The sequence below is a fragment of the Tigriopus californicus genome, chromosome 8 (assembly GCF_007210705.1).
Source record: "Tigriopus californicus strain San Diego chromosome 8, Tcal_SD_v2.1, whole genome shotgun sequence".
Classification (NCBI taxonomy): domain Eukaryota; kingdom Metazoa; phylum Arthropoda; class Copepoda; order Harpacticoida; family Harpacticidae; genus Tigriopus; species Tigriopus californicus.
Window position 1 is genome coordinate 15,344,274 of NC_081447.1, and position 14,867 is coordinate 15,359,140.

General features: G+C 49.1%; 1 protein-coding gene across 1 annotated transcript; it reads left to right on the top strand.

Annotated features, from left to right (window-relative positions):
- Positions 1-665: 665 nt before the first annotated feature.
- LOC131885140 (protein tiptop-like) lies at positions 666-14,506 on the top strand. Its single transcript, XM_059233076.1, has 3 exons — positions 666-1,596; positions 9,474-9,645; positions 9,722-14,506. The coding sequence occupies exons 1-3, from the start codon at positions 1,335-1,337 to the stop codon at positions 13,728-13,730; spliced, it is 4,443 nt and encodes a 1,480-aa protein (XP_059089059.1). The 5' UTR covers positions 666-1,334; the 3' UTR covers positions 13,731-14,506.
- Positions 14,507-14,867: the final 361 nt, after the last annotated feature.

Genomic DNA, 14,867 nt, shown 5'->3' on the forward strand with positions numbered 1-14,867 from the left:
GAATTTGACGAACCGACGATGGACAAGCGATTGAAGCGCGAGGACGAGGACGAGGACGAAGAGGAAATAAAAGCCAATGCACACACACACATACGTACACCAGAAGGAGAAGAAACTTCCAAGTTCACGGCGGTCTGTCTCCAGTCTCCAGAGTACATGAATGGATGGACCGATGGATGTGGACGGCCATGGTCCTGCTCGTGTTGGAGGCGCTAGGCGCCCTCAGTCGAGAGCTCACCCGCGCGCAAGCGTGCGAGCCCCTTTGGCTGATTTTACTTGGCCGAGATCCTCTGCGAGTGTTTGGTAGTGATTGTGTGTGCGTGAATGTGTATGTATCTGTCTCTCCATCCATCGAGTTTTTTCTCGGGTCCGTCTGAATGTTGTCCGTCGAAGAGTGATACTCCTGCCTGGTGCTTGGTGTTAGTCGATGCGCTCGTGGTCGCCCTGTGGGTGGCTGGCCGGGAATTGACACTCATGCGCCAGTTTGATTCTTGTGCCTCGTCTTCTCGCTCCACTCATAGTAGTACTCTAGATGGAGCATAGAGTTCTATTCCTCCTGCTCCTTCTCCTTCTCGTCCTCCTTGGACTGGATGTGTAACAGAAGTGCGAGTACTAGCTAGTACTCCAATCACTACTACTACGACTCCTACTCCTACTTGTAGTTCTTCTTCTCGTTCTCCTTGTCCATGGCCCGGGTTGTTCCTCCTCGTCCTCCTGTCGTCAGTCAAAGGCCATGCATGCTGCTCAGGAACGGAGAAGAAGAAGCTGAACACTCGTCTGTCTGTCGGTTTAGTTGTGAACAGACCTTAGGGCCCATCACACGCGTCTTTGTTCCACTTGTTCCACTTGTTCCATCCACCCAAGCTGGAGGAGCACTTCACTTTGTTGTTCCAAACCTGAAGAACCACAACAAAACAGTAGCGCTGTGCAGGAGGTGGATCATAATGATGATGACGCTTGGACATGCAGTTGTTGTTCATCATCCAAACATTTGAGAAGAGAGAGAACAGAGAGGATCCAACCCTTCTCCCTACATTGGTCATTTTTTAGTGAGTGCATCACAATCATCATCATCATCATCATCAATATCATCATCAATTCCCTTCATCATCTGTAGTCCGTACGACCAATGGACTTCTTTTACAAAGTGAATAGGATCGCGCTCGGCGAGTGGTGACATCACCCCGGCAATGAACACAGTGAAGAATCATGGTACTCGATGTGCCGTTGGCTGGAACGCACCCATGGTCATGGAACACATCGACCGTGAGACGGCCCGCACCACCCAACCGTACTTTGGTCATTGTCCATGAGTGGTGGGAGCCGGCCCGAAAATGACAGTGACCGTGGCAGCCGCCATTGCCGCACTTCAGAGTCACAACGCCGCAGCCGCAGCAGCAGCCGCAGCTGCCACCTCGTCCTCCTCGTCGTCGTTGTCCGCGGGATTCGGCTCGAATCGTTCCCCGCCGAGCACTTACGACCATTTGCCCACCTCATTGGGTCAAGATCTCCACACCGTGCACTCCGTGGTGAACCTCACTAGAATGGGTCGTCGAAAGCAACACTGTCCCCAAAAGACCGGATTGAATGCAGAGGGTAAGGAAACACCACTGACAAGTGACAACACGTTACGAGTAGCAAGTTCATTCTGACCAGCAACTGGACCAATTGCATTGTCCGACTAACCGAAAGCAAGAGCGAGAGTAGTAGTCGTATTAGTATTAGTAGTAGTAGTAGGAGTAGGAGTAGGAGCAGTAGCAGTAGCAGTAGCAGTAGTAGCAACAAGAGCAGCAGGAGCTACCAACCGGGTGGTTGGGCCACGTAGCGTAACGCGAGCACTTTTGAAATTTGAGCCCCTTGATTGTTGTCAGTGAATGACACCTTCATTGGATTAGGCATTTCCATTTCGGGATAAGTCACACTTGTGCCATACCACACTCACATTGGTAGGGCAGAGCAGAATCCTGGCTCGGATAGTTCGCCTGACAGTATTGTTGGGCCTCAGTTGTGTCATTGTTCGGTTGATATAGTCGATGGTCATGGAAAGTCCAGTTGAGCGAGACTCAAGCACTGGGACAAGGGTTTGGACACTCGACTAATTGGATCACACTACTTTCGGTGGAGAGGCAGTCTGTGAACGAGGTTCTACGCGGACGGGTTCCTTTTGAGTTTCGGCTGATGATGGCTAATTCAGGTTGGGCACCGACTAAAACTGACCGACCCTTAGGCTCGTGTGGACTACAGAGACGTACGTGGTCCCTAATTCTTAGATGCCAATATGTGGATCCATGAGCAATGTTTGGGATCCCTCTAATTTCTTGATCCCGGATCCCCTCGTTTAAAGCTCATTGCCGGGTGTTTTAGGTGCTTGTGGGGGGACTTGCAAATTTGGCTCGCACGTTGAATATTGGTGGTCTAGCTGCTGACTGCCGCTCAAACTTCCAGGCTTCTCAACCAGCTTGGTTGGTTGGCTGGTTGCTTGGTTGGTTGGAAGGGAGTGCAAAGAAGGCCTGTCACTTGCACAGATAAATCAATCAATCCCATTCTCGTTCATAAGTCGCCTGTCTATCTCGCCCTTCCAATCCCGCTCACACACACTCACATACATACGTACGTATACTTTATACTGTACATGTACAATACGTCCACAGGGTATGGTGTGTGTGTGTGTCCATGAACGGAGTAGTCAATCCTGAGTGTGTGGTGTACGTAGGCTCAGGGACCCCCAACCATTCAACCATTTGGATGGCATTAATACTAAACTGCCATGTCAGGGAATGGGTGCGAAGAGCTGAGCGTTGGGCAAACCCAACAAGTCTTGACAAGTGGTTTTCAAAAGGCAACCAGTCAAACGTCAAGAATCGCACGCAATCACACTCAAAACAACACGAGAAATAAACACACTGTATGTGTGAGTGTGTGTGTGTGTGTGAGAGAGAGAGAGAGTTCCTAAATCTGGTTGTGTCATCCCGGCCTTTCCATCTTAGTCAATCATTCGCTCAGTGACAGGGTTTAGTCGTCTATCATACCAGGTGGCACCGATTTATTTGTGTCTCTCTAAGAGGCTCTGGGCTCAGTTGAGTGCTCATTGCATCCGTCTTGTATCTCGTATCGGCCTCGTCTCCTCCACTCGCCAAAGAGATGAACAAGAACCGCTCATGTGGTCTGTCTCTCTGGCGTCCAAGAGATAGATCTTATCCCAAGGCTGACGAGATCTTGGTCATTGGCTGATTGGCCTGGCAGGTCTGACCTTTTATCAGTCTTGGTTTTTGATCCGCTGAGGTCTGACATTTTCAGTGTTCATAAAAAGAAGCAAATCCTCAATGTACAACAGCTATCAATCATTCATCATCATCATCACCCGAGAGGCCGGGTAGGCTCGCCTCGGCTAAAGTCTGGACGAATGGTTAGATGGAGGTATTGTACGACAGATCATTCATTAAATGCCTGCTTCCGTGCCGTGCAGGCTTTCGACTTCTTGATCCGGTTGGATCCAAGGCAAATAAATGCTTTTCCTTTTTCTCTTTTCATTTGGCCTTGATCATCAACTCCCATGAAGCCTTGATTTCTTTGAAAGAGGAAACGAGACAGAGTGCGATTTGTACGTAGCAGTTCATCTCTGTAGAGTATGTGATAGTTAGTGTATCACCAACGTGGTGAACCCATCGGTAGTTTGTTGGACGTGGATGGTGGTGGGTGGTGTGTGGTGTGTGGAGGGAGGAGAAAGAAATGGCGTTAGTCGCTTAAGTGATTGCTGGCTGGAACTCGGAGTGACGGGCTCACAATCGAAAAGTTGGGAGGAAGAAATCTGTATTTGATACATCAATCTTCTTTACTGCTTGGTTTGATTGAGGCAAAAAACCCACTCAAATCTGTCTGTCAATCACACACAACAACCAACCAACCAACCAACCACTGCCATACGAACTTGGATCCCCGATCCAAGTAGGAGAGCGAGCGAGAGAGAGAGAAAGAGAGAAAGAGAGAGAGAAAAGAAAAGAAAGAAGAGCCTCCAACACCACCACCATCAATGACGAGTGAACAGCGAGGCTAAAGCTAAAGAGCCTCTTCCAACCTTTCGTGGCATGAATCCATCAAATAAGACGGTTTTCTGGAGATCCGCCACCACACTTGGGGTTAGTACAACAAATACATGTACGTAGAGTAATAAGTATCCTCCTTCACCTCAAACAGTGATTGGGTTCGGGTCCACTAAACCGGCTCTGTCGGAACCGCTTGAATTGATGATCGAGAAGGTTGAGGCTTCATTAGCTAATTTGGTCCACGACTCGTACCACGTGAAGCCCCCCCCTCACCCAATAAATAGGACTAACATTGCAATGAATCGTTGAGACCTGTCTCTACATCAAACTTGAATTGAAGGCTAGGGCCAGTTGGCAATCGTACGTGGTTGCCAGGGTACTTTATGAGGTCTAGGGGCGAATTGAAATCGGAGACGCTTGAAGTTTGACAAGGCGCTGGCTGCTTAGTCCATGATTCAATTCATAACTCAATCAAATCCTTCACGACGAAACTCAACGATAAAATGACGTGAAAATCCCGACCGACCCTCGCTGACACATTGGTTTGATCCCCTGTCTTTTAAGTGGCCTCTCAAGTCCTCGCTGTACTCGTCTTCCCGGGATCCGTCGAAACATGTCAATTCCCTTTCCCCTCTTTCCGTGGAGAAATGATCCAAATTTGATGGAATTTGGCATCTCTCTCTCGGATCTTTGACGAGAGATCGCCGCTTTCTCCAATGCAAAATGAAGTAAAGGGGGTTCGACGATCAGCAGTCGGGCGATCTCCAACGAGTGAAGGAGAAGGTGATGATGATGATGGTGATCGACCAAGAACTTACTTTGCCGAAACAAACACCCAGCATCCAACCCACCCAAAACCTCTCTTCCTCTCGATCTAAGCCAAGTGCAGAGCAGCATCCTGATCATTGTCGTCCCCATCTTCGTCCTCCTTTTCGTCCTCGTTGTGTGAATGATTGACAGCTTTTGACACGTTCCCGACAGTCGCTTGCTTCAGGAGGAGCGGAATTTGACATGATAATTCAGCACTGAAATTGAAAAGAAGAACGGGAACAAGATCTCGATTTTCAAAGAGCAGGAAAAAGAGACGACGGACGGGATCTCGGTTCAGTCAGTCAGACGCACAGACAGACTGACGGACTGACAGACTGACTGACTGCCTTGCATTTCAAGCGCTCTCTCCAGAACCTCATTCATTGAGGACCCGCGTTTTTTCACCATTACCCTGCACCCATGGAGATTATCGTATTGATCTGCCTCTGTCACTCCGAACATCTTTGATATGTCAATCAGATCAAAGCCTTGTGTAATAATGCACCAACTAGGAAGGGTGGGTGGGTGCACTGCTCGAAATCGGTAGATTAGCTGACGAGGCGTCATTCTTGAAGTTGGGCCAGGTCTTTTCGGTAGAGAGGGTTGCTACATTTATTTTCCACAGTGACCATGTCATATCCCCGATTTGCGATTATTAATGAATAAATCATGTCAAACAAACAATAGCATCCCGAGTGGATATGAGAAGGGGTTCGATTTGGCTTGACTTTTGAGTGACAGGGGCATCACGAGAGTAAATATTCGCTCGCACACATCGAGTCGGGATAAAAACCGCGGAGAAGGGCTTCAGCCCTGACATTTTATTGACTTGAGGAAGAGAGAGAGAGAGAGAAGGCTTAATCCCATCTGATTGATCTGAGGATCTGAGGAGACACCACTTGCTTTTGTTCTGACAAGTGATGGCGCTATTGGAGACCTCTCACATTAAAAAGAGCCATGTTGACTGGGTTAGCACCATGTGTAATGCTGGCTGGATCAGACAGACCGTTTTATATCTTCAGTCAGGGTTGAAAGTTCAGTGGGGGCTAAAAACGTTTTTCTTGGTTGCTTTCTGAGTCAGGATGTGTGTGTGTGTGCCCCTTCTTGCTCTTCTTTCGCTTTTCGGGCGTGAGTTTGGCACGAATTTGGTTTCCGCTCAGACTTCAGACTTTAGTCTTCAGTGGCGAACATTTTCGCACCTCATTGAGTTTCTTGTCCAGTTTATGGCAGAGGGATGGGCGAGAGAAATGAGGCTTTTGAAAAACGAAGCCCATTCCTCACCGGGTCTTGATTCATTGGCCATGCTGTCCAATCATCCCTCCTTGGCTGTGGAATGTTCTCCTTCGAGATGAGCTGCCTACCTCCTTGGCCATTGTGAGTGAGTGCTGCGAGGTTTTTGATTCTCGTCAGCCAGCGATCCCAGACGCCTCTCGGATTCGAATGCACATGGTGGACAAGTATATCTCAAATACGTACACATTCTCGGAACATGTTGGTGCACTTGCTCCCAGTCATTGCGTGTGCACACACACAATGCTAAGGCAATGGTAAAATTCACTTACACGGAGGTTAGCCGAAGTTGGACGGGATCGAAACAGGAAAAGAGTGGTAGTAGTCCAGGTATCACTCTCTTTCCCTCCTCTCAATCCGTCCGTCTGTCCCTCATTCCCCGTTCGGACGTTCAGACTGTTCAGACGCACGTAATTTATGTCCTTCATTCTTCCGCCTTGGGAACCGAGACACGGAAAAGAGAGAAAAAGAAAGAAAGAGGGAGAGAGAAAGAGGACTACTCACTCACTCACTCGTCAGGAAAAAGGGCATTCAGTCCATCCACACATGGAACATCCATACATAGAACGTGGAGAAATGATGGTCTTGGGGCCACGTCCACCCGAGTCGTGGTTTGGGGCTTTTCTTCGCGTGTCTGGCCCATTCGGCCTCTGCCCGGTCTTTCTCCGTCCGTTCGTCGGTTCGTCGGTTCGTCCGTCTGTCCGTCCGTTCGTCCGTTCGCTCGTCTGTTCATCCCTGGGCTCGTGAACAGTGAGTCGCTGCTGAGTCTGACAGGTCTGTTCGAGGCAAACGGCCCGTGACTGACTGATGGCTGGCAATCTTGACAGACTTTATGGGGCAACCGTGATTTGTGAGGTTCAGCACCGTTCGCTCGCTCGCACTCTTCTAGTCTCGTTGGTTTTCTCCTCACTTAAAAATGAGGGGAGAGAGGGAAAGAAAGCGAGGACTGGGGGGCTCGATTTTCCGATCGAATTGAGGAGAATGGTACTCGGGATAAATCAGCCAGGAGGCACCCGATCCATGAATTGATCAAAAACATGAAGCCACCAAAATCAACGAACTTTGTACGTACGTCTGTCAGACAACCAACCACATCTTTAGCTACATACAATTCATACACACATGCCATCGATAAAAGAAAAGAGCCGATAGCCATTCCTGGCCCGGCCATCGTCAATTCACGATGACAGGTTGTGGTCAAAGCTAGCACCCAAATTGGGTCGACGAATGAGTCTCGAGGAGGAGAACCGAGCGAGTGATAAGAAACCCATGAGGAAGATGACGACAAGTACTACTGGAGAGGAGTCAACCCGCCAACCAGCAAGTGAAGGAGCCAACCAAGGAGCCAGGCAGGCAGGCAGGCAGGCCAGCCGCCAAGCCATCAGACAGTCCGATCCTGTCAATGGGTCCTTTCGAGACTTCTGGAAACGGTCATTTATTATCTGCCAAAAAGTCGATCCAATCAAGTCAAAGCGAACCCCAAAGCGAGACAGACATTCGGGGTCGACGAGTTAGCTGAGGAGACAACGAGATAAGGCGACGGCATTTGATGAGTATGATTACTATTCCGATTTATATGAATCCTTCTCGTGTTTGGGCTTTAGGATTGGTTTTGATGGACAAAGTTGTCCTTGTGGCTTATTTCTTAGTCTTCCCCTCGTTTGTCTTGGTCTCATTCTTTCTTGCTCAGTTGTGGCGAATGGTCGAGAGAGATCAAGCGAGTTTGGCGTCAGACATCTTTATGCGTCTTGAAATGACAAGGAACTGTAAATTATGGATCTCTTTGGCAACCCTGCATATGATTAAACCCAGCCTGACTGGCCTCGCTGGCTCGCACGCCTCCTTTGTCTTTGCCTCCATCCCAAAATTGCATCCAATAATTCTCAAATTTTGACAAGTCCTCGATCTTTTACGACTTTCATTTGGCCCTTCGGGTTTTTATAATTTGGATATCTACATACATAACCCAATCTGACGCGAGGAGCAGACTCCCATGCCCTTCAAAATGTGTACAAAACGCGCTTTGCATCAGGGGAAATACGGGGAGTCCAACCAGCGTGGATCAAAGGGCTGGGATGCCTGGTTCAAGTCAGGATGGAGATATCCGCCAATGGCACAACTCTGATGTGGCACGCTGGTCATAAAATTATGTTTTGCCGAAAAAGCTCCCAATACTTGAACGAATAGATGGGTGGATGGATGGATAGATGGATAGATGGATGGACGGGTGAATCATTTCTCGCACGGCAAAAGGCTCCAACGACCAGTAGAGGGAAGGCAAGAGGGGTACCCGCCTCCAGACGAAAGACTGAGAGAGAAAGAGGAGGTTGCCCCATTAAAATATCTTTAAGCCCCTCGCACATAAAATTGTTCATTTTTCTCCAAAAAGAGTTTTGGTGAGAGTTTTGGTGAGAGCTGAGAGGCGAAAAAGGAGCGCCATATATAAACTGGCAGATATGAGAGCTGGATCTCTGGTACGTACGTACAGTGCTGGTTTAGGAATGGGAGAGCCTGGGGTCCCCTTTGCTTAGAAAGGATGAGTTATGGGCATCATCTAAGTTAGTTAGTACGCCAACGGACACCACACCAAAGCAAAGCGGCAATGGCACGACCATTGCCAATGTTGAATGTGTAGCCAGGAATCCGTCGCCAAGAGTGGCAACAACAGCAGCAATAACAACAACAACAACAGCACCAGCCAAACTAGCAGCATCATGAACCGGAATGATGATCCCATTGCTGGCTTGATGTACACATGCACCCAAAGTACTCTGAGTTCTTCGGTTCTGTGAAGTTGGCGAGCCGTCGGTCCTCTTCGCCCAATCTTATGATTTGCTTGATTCCCGGTTGAATGTTGATGGACTGATGGAAGGTTGGATGGATGGATGGATGGATGGATAAATGGCAAAATGCGAGGAATTTTGCAGGCCGAGAGCAATCATGCTCCAACCACGGCACTGTCACCTTCAGTATTAGAACGAATGCTTTCGCTGCTGCTCGTGTTACAACAGCTGAGGTGCTAGATGAGTACGTTGGAGCACCTCACACTCTCGCTAAGAGTAACGTCTTGTCATAAATATGTCATGTTGATTCATCACGGACAATAGAACTAGAGAACGAGGAATATGAGCTCGCTTTGAAAAGGGTGGCGGCAGTAGCGGGCAGTTTTATTGGCAGCATTAACCATGATTGATGGCTGGAGGTGGGCAATTCAAAAAAATGTGGATCGAGCGAGCGAGCGAGCGAGCAAGCAACTAAGTTAACGTTTCGGTTGGGCAATCCGAGGCAATTTGTAAATAACTCAACATCCTGTAATTGTTCATTTTCTAGGACCGCCAGGTGGCAATCCGGGCGGAGTCGAATCCTCTCCATCCAATTTGACCAACCTTCAGGAGCGGGAGTCGTCCTCTAGTCCGGACAGTCGAAGTCACGCATCCAGGGAAACACCTCCGATGAATGATTCGAATCAAAACCCGTGGGCATTCAAAATGTCCCTCAACGGGTAAGCAATTCAAACCGTTTGGTCAAAGATTGGAGGAAATTGAAGAAATTAAAAACAGCATGCTTTCTCCTTGTAGGGCCTCGGCAGCCAGTCCTCCTTTAGGCGCATCCAAAGCTCCCAAGTTGCCCGGTAATGAGGAGGCCTTGGCCAACTTGTTGAAGTCCAATCCTTTACTTGGACTGAATCCGGCTCTGCTCTCACTCAATCCGTCACTGTACGCAGTTCAATTGGCTCAACTTCAAGCGGCTCAACTGTTGTCGCAGAGTGTGGGACTTCACAAGTCGGGTTCAGAGGGGGGACTGCCTAACCTAGACGAGCAATCTAATTTCCGGAAACGGAAACTGCCCGTCCCGGATGAGGAAATGGAATCCGGAGGCGGGGGTGTCCTCAATCTCTCCAAGAGGTCTCCTCTCAGCTCACCCAAGATCAGAGCTGAGTCACCATTGGATTTATCAGGCAATGGTGGAATGACCCACAAAAGGCCCTCTTCCTCCTCCTCCGATTTCATGAGTCCGGCCAAAATGCCCAAGATGGAGATGCCACCTTGGGCCACTGGAGCTTTCCCCTTTCTAAACCCATTTTTGGCGGTCAGTTCCTCGGGAGGAATGAGTTTGCCTCACCATTCCGTCAGTTTAGGCATGCCACCCACTAGTCCTTCTCTGAATACATCACCCCCCTCGACATGCTCGACAACGTCGGAGAATCGGAACCCTTTGGAACGGATGAGTGAGATAGCCAAAGGCAGTCATGCAGCCAATGCCAAAGGTGGCCCCCGTCAAAGCGCCTGGCAGTCCCAATGGATCAGCCGAGGCCCAGAAGCCAATAAAGACATATTCAAGTGCGTCTGGTGTAAAGACAGTTTTCCTTCACTGCAAAGTTTGACTACTCACATGAAGGAAACCAAGCACTTTGGATCTTCCATTCCACCCTCGCCTACGTCACCTCAAATGTCAGTGCGACCACCATCATCCCTGATGATGACCTCCCCCACCACAGCTGTTTCCACTCATTTTTCTCCGTCAGCTGGAGGATCGCTCGTGAAAGCACCTCACTATTCACACACAAACAACTCGGTTGGAGCTGCCACGCATTCGTCGGCTTCTCCATCCCCCATGGGGGGTGCGTCCAATACGAAACAACAACGAGACATCTTGAAGGAGCAATTGCCCTTGCCCCGCAAACTTGTGCGTGGCCAAGACGTGTGGCTGGGACGGGGTGAGCAACAGACAAGAGACATCCTCAAGTGCATGTGGTGTGGCGAAAGCTTCCGCTCCTTGGACCTCATGACCAAACACATGCAAGAGACAAAGCACTATACCAAAGTCATCTCTCAAGAGCAACTGGTTTCTTGGAAGTCAGCTGATTCACAAGTAGCCAGTCCTAACCACGTGAATGCCGTGCTAACTTGCAAAGTTTGCGAGCAAGCCTTTTCTACACTTAAAGAGTTGAGTGATCACATGGTGAAGAACAACCATTGCAAAGAACAATCAAGTCCAGTTTCCACGGGCCTCACTTCACCAGTTTCTAGCGGGGGTAATAATTCCAATGGCGGGAATACGAGAGGGGGATCAAACCGGGGGGCGACCGGTCTGCAAATTGGCCCCCTAATCACGAATGGATCACCCGGAAGTCAGGGACCAATGGGAGGAACCCCTCCGACCGGAGGTCAGTCTGCCAAAGAGAAACGAAAAAAGTCTTTGCCAGTGAGAAAATTGCTGGAGTTGGAAAGAGCTCAACAAGAAATGACTGGGCAATTCAAACCGAGCAATGAGGAGACTCCTGGGAAAATCTCTTGCGAGAAATGTGGGGAGAAGATCCTCATGCACATGTTTGTTGACCACATTCGCCAGTGCGTGGGGCCTCTCAATCTTCCCCGCAGTAATGCTTCCTCCTTTGAGAGTCTTCATCATCACCATCATCACCAAAAACAACAACAGCATCAACAACAGCTTCGACAACATCGCCAAACTCCGTCTGCATCGCCACCGGCATCCACTCCACCTGGACCTTGTGGCTCCGAGTTAGGGAAAGGTTCACCTTCACCTCGTGGAACCCCCAAAGAGCACCCGGCTTCCATGTCATCATTCTCTAAAGAAGAGCCCAAGTCAATCCTCGGCTCGTTGGAGAAAATGGTTCAGAGCAACTTTGGAACCAAGACCAAAGCTGGTCCTGACAACAACATGAGTATCCTTCAACGACTTGGCATTGACGAAGGAGTCGATTACAGTAAGCCACTGGTTGACCCCATGGCCATGTTTCGACCCCCTTCAAGTTCAGCCCTAGCTTCAGTAGCAGCGGCAGCGGCAGCTTCGGGCTTTGCCCTCTTTCCTTTGCTGAGGTCAGGCGGTGTTGGTGCTGGCGGATCCGAGATTTCAAAGACAGCTCTTAGCAGTAGCAGTAACAATAGTGCCTGCAGCTCTCCTGACCAAATCAAGCCCTCAGGAGTCGTGGAGACCACCAGAATGACAGGAACGTCAATCAAGCCCGCGGAATCCCCCGTTAAATCTCCTGCGAGTGATGACGCTAAATCCCCTGTGTCAAGAACAGGGGACAGACGCCTCAACGACAATGGCGATGAAGACGACGGCGAAGATGGAGATGGAGACGACGATGAGGAGGAGGATGAAGAGGTCGAAATGGAAGACCATCGAGGCCCTCGCAATGGCGACGTGAAGGGCCAAAAGGCCAAGCAGCAGTACCTTCAATCCCATGATGATGATGATGACGATGATGTTGATGTTGGTGGTGATGAGGAGGGATCTGTGGTCGGTGGTGGTGATGGAAGAAGAGTTGGCCATAGTGAGACAAACCCGTTGAAGGTGTCAGACAGCAAAACGTCAAGTCGTGAGGAGGAAGTGGAAGTAGAAGAACAAGATGAGAGGGAAGAACTTCACGAATCCTCTCCTTCGCCTTCTTCGACGACGCCTTTGGTCAGTGGTGGTAGTGGTGGTAGTGGTGGTAGTGGTGGCGGTGTTGGTAATCGTGGTCGAGCAAGCCAGAGGGAAATCAATGAAGATGAAAAGGATGAAGACGGAAAAAGTCAGCCTGTCAAAAAAGAGAGGAAACCGAGAGGAGAAGGGGCTAGACACGAATGGCAGCAACCCAAGGAGGACAAGCCAAGAAGGAATCAGAGGGACAGAGAGGAAGACCAAGCAGAAAAAGACCAAGACCAAGTAGGATTGGAAGTAAAGAACTTGACATCAGACAGAATGGACGATAAAGATGAAATGGTCACTCACACTCCGAGAGTGACAGCCTTTCCCATCATCAAGGCCAGTTCCCCTCCTCCTCCTCCTGACCCTCGCGAGTGGGGCTTGTCGGCTGCTGTCCCCAAATCGTCATCCTCACCCCGTCAAAGATCAAGAAAATGCCACAACGTCGACGATGACCAGGATGACATCAAAGACACATCACCTGACCAGCCCCAAGATGAAGATCATGATCGAGGCCTCAACAACTCGAGTCCCAAGGGTAAAACGGCGCCAGGGGCCCAGGCCAAGAAGAAAAGCCACCCTCTGGCAGCTCTCCAGCTACTTTGCGATAAAACCGAGAAAACGCCCAAGACACCCGTGACAAGTACATGCATGTATGGCACGCCGACCGATCCGGGCGCCATCTTGGCATTCTCTTGGGCCTGCAATCAGGCCGTGGTCAATGACTCGCTCCTGAAGTGTCCGTTTTGTGACACGCCATTCATATCAAAAGGTGCCTATCGTCACCATCTGAGCAAGATGCACTTTGTCAAAGACGGATCCTCGCCAGATCCCAGACTCCTCATGTCTCGATCCGTTATGAGCGGTGGAAGTAATGGAGGAGGTAGAGAAGGAGGCGGAGGTGGAGGCGGAGGGGGTGGACATGGGCATGGTAGCCATGGTGGCCATGCAAGTGGTGGTCATCCGCCCAGCCACGGCCATCATGGAAGTCCAGGAGGCTCTGGCCAAGCGGGAGGAGGCAGTGGGTGCGATGGAAACGGTGGTGCCGCCGATGGCGGGGACAACTCTCAGATGAAAGAAGAAAATGCTCAGTCCAAATTCCAGAAATACTCTCAGCTTGCCAAACAATTATCGTGCTCCACTCAACCTTGAACAAAAAGTCTTCCTTTCAAACTGACGCATCAACAAAGTGTTGAACGGGTGGTTCCATGATTGGAACAGTGTTTTCCTTTGTCTCCGGGATAACACGGGCTTGTGGAATGATCCCATCCCTCAACCAACTGACCCAACGATTGCTTCCCTTTTCTGTCTACGGCGTGAATACGATAACGAGACAACACTAAAACTAAGCCAAATCCCCCTTCCTTTTCGTATTGTCAGTACGTAGTGGCATACAAGAAGCAGCAGCTAGTGTTTTACTTCCCGCAGTATTATCCCCTTCTCGTTACCACTCTCATTGAGGCCAATCCCGATTTCGATGGATAGCTCCCTCTTGTTTTGATTATGTTCATCCCTTTGATCCATTTGATCCATCTTCTGGTTCTAAACCTGGCCTCCCTTGATCACGCTTTTCAACTGCTCTCGAAGAAACCAAAACGTTGATGTTGTTCATATAACTAGTTCGTAATTGCCACCACACCAACCAACATACTCTAACGGCTGATGAAGCAATGTAAACTCATTCACACACTATCGTGGTGACGATGTCTCGTCTACGATTATTATGATAAGGATTATTATCATTAATACGATTGCTACCATGACTATGATTATTATTATTCTTATTCTTATTATCATTATTATCATCATGATTATGATTATTATTATCGTCATCATTACTATTACCATCATTAAATCTATTATCATTATAACGATCCCTCTCCTCTATCAGATGTTGCGTTGAATAATAAAATCGCAAAAAACGCTCATTGGCTCCACACGCGTTTTCAATTCATTCATTCATTGCTTTCGATGGATCGTTCACCCTTTCGGACAAAACGTGATCGTGCCGACGTTTCAAATTGGCAAAAAGACTGGAGGAAATACCTGGATGGTCAGATTTGGATTTTGCTTGACCTTTGATTGACATGGAAAAGCCAAAGAAACGCGAGCCGATATCTGAAAGCCTTAAATACCTGATTTGGTGCAATTTCCGATATTTCGGAACCATCAGCTTAGCAATGGAGTGACACCTCGAGGTCTCTTTTTTTCGTGTCCCTCTTCTTCTCCTTCTTCTTCATCTTCGTTGTAGCTCTTCAGTGTTCTTTGGGAACGATGACGACGACAACG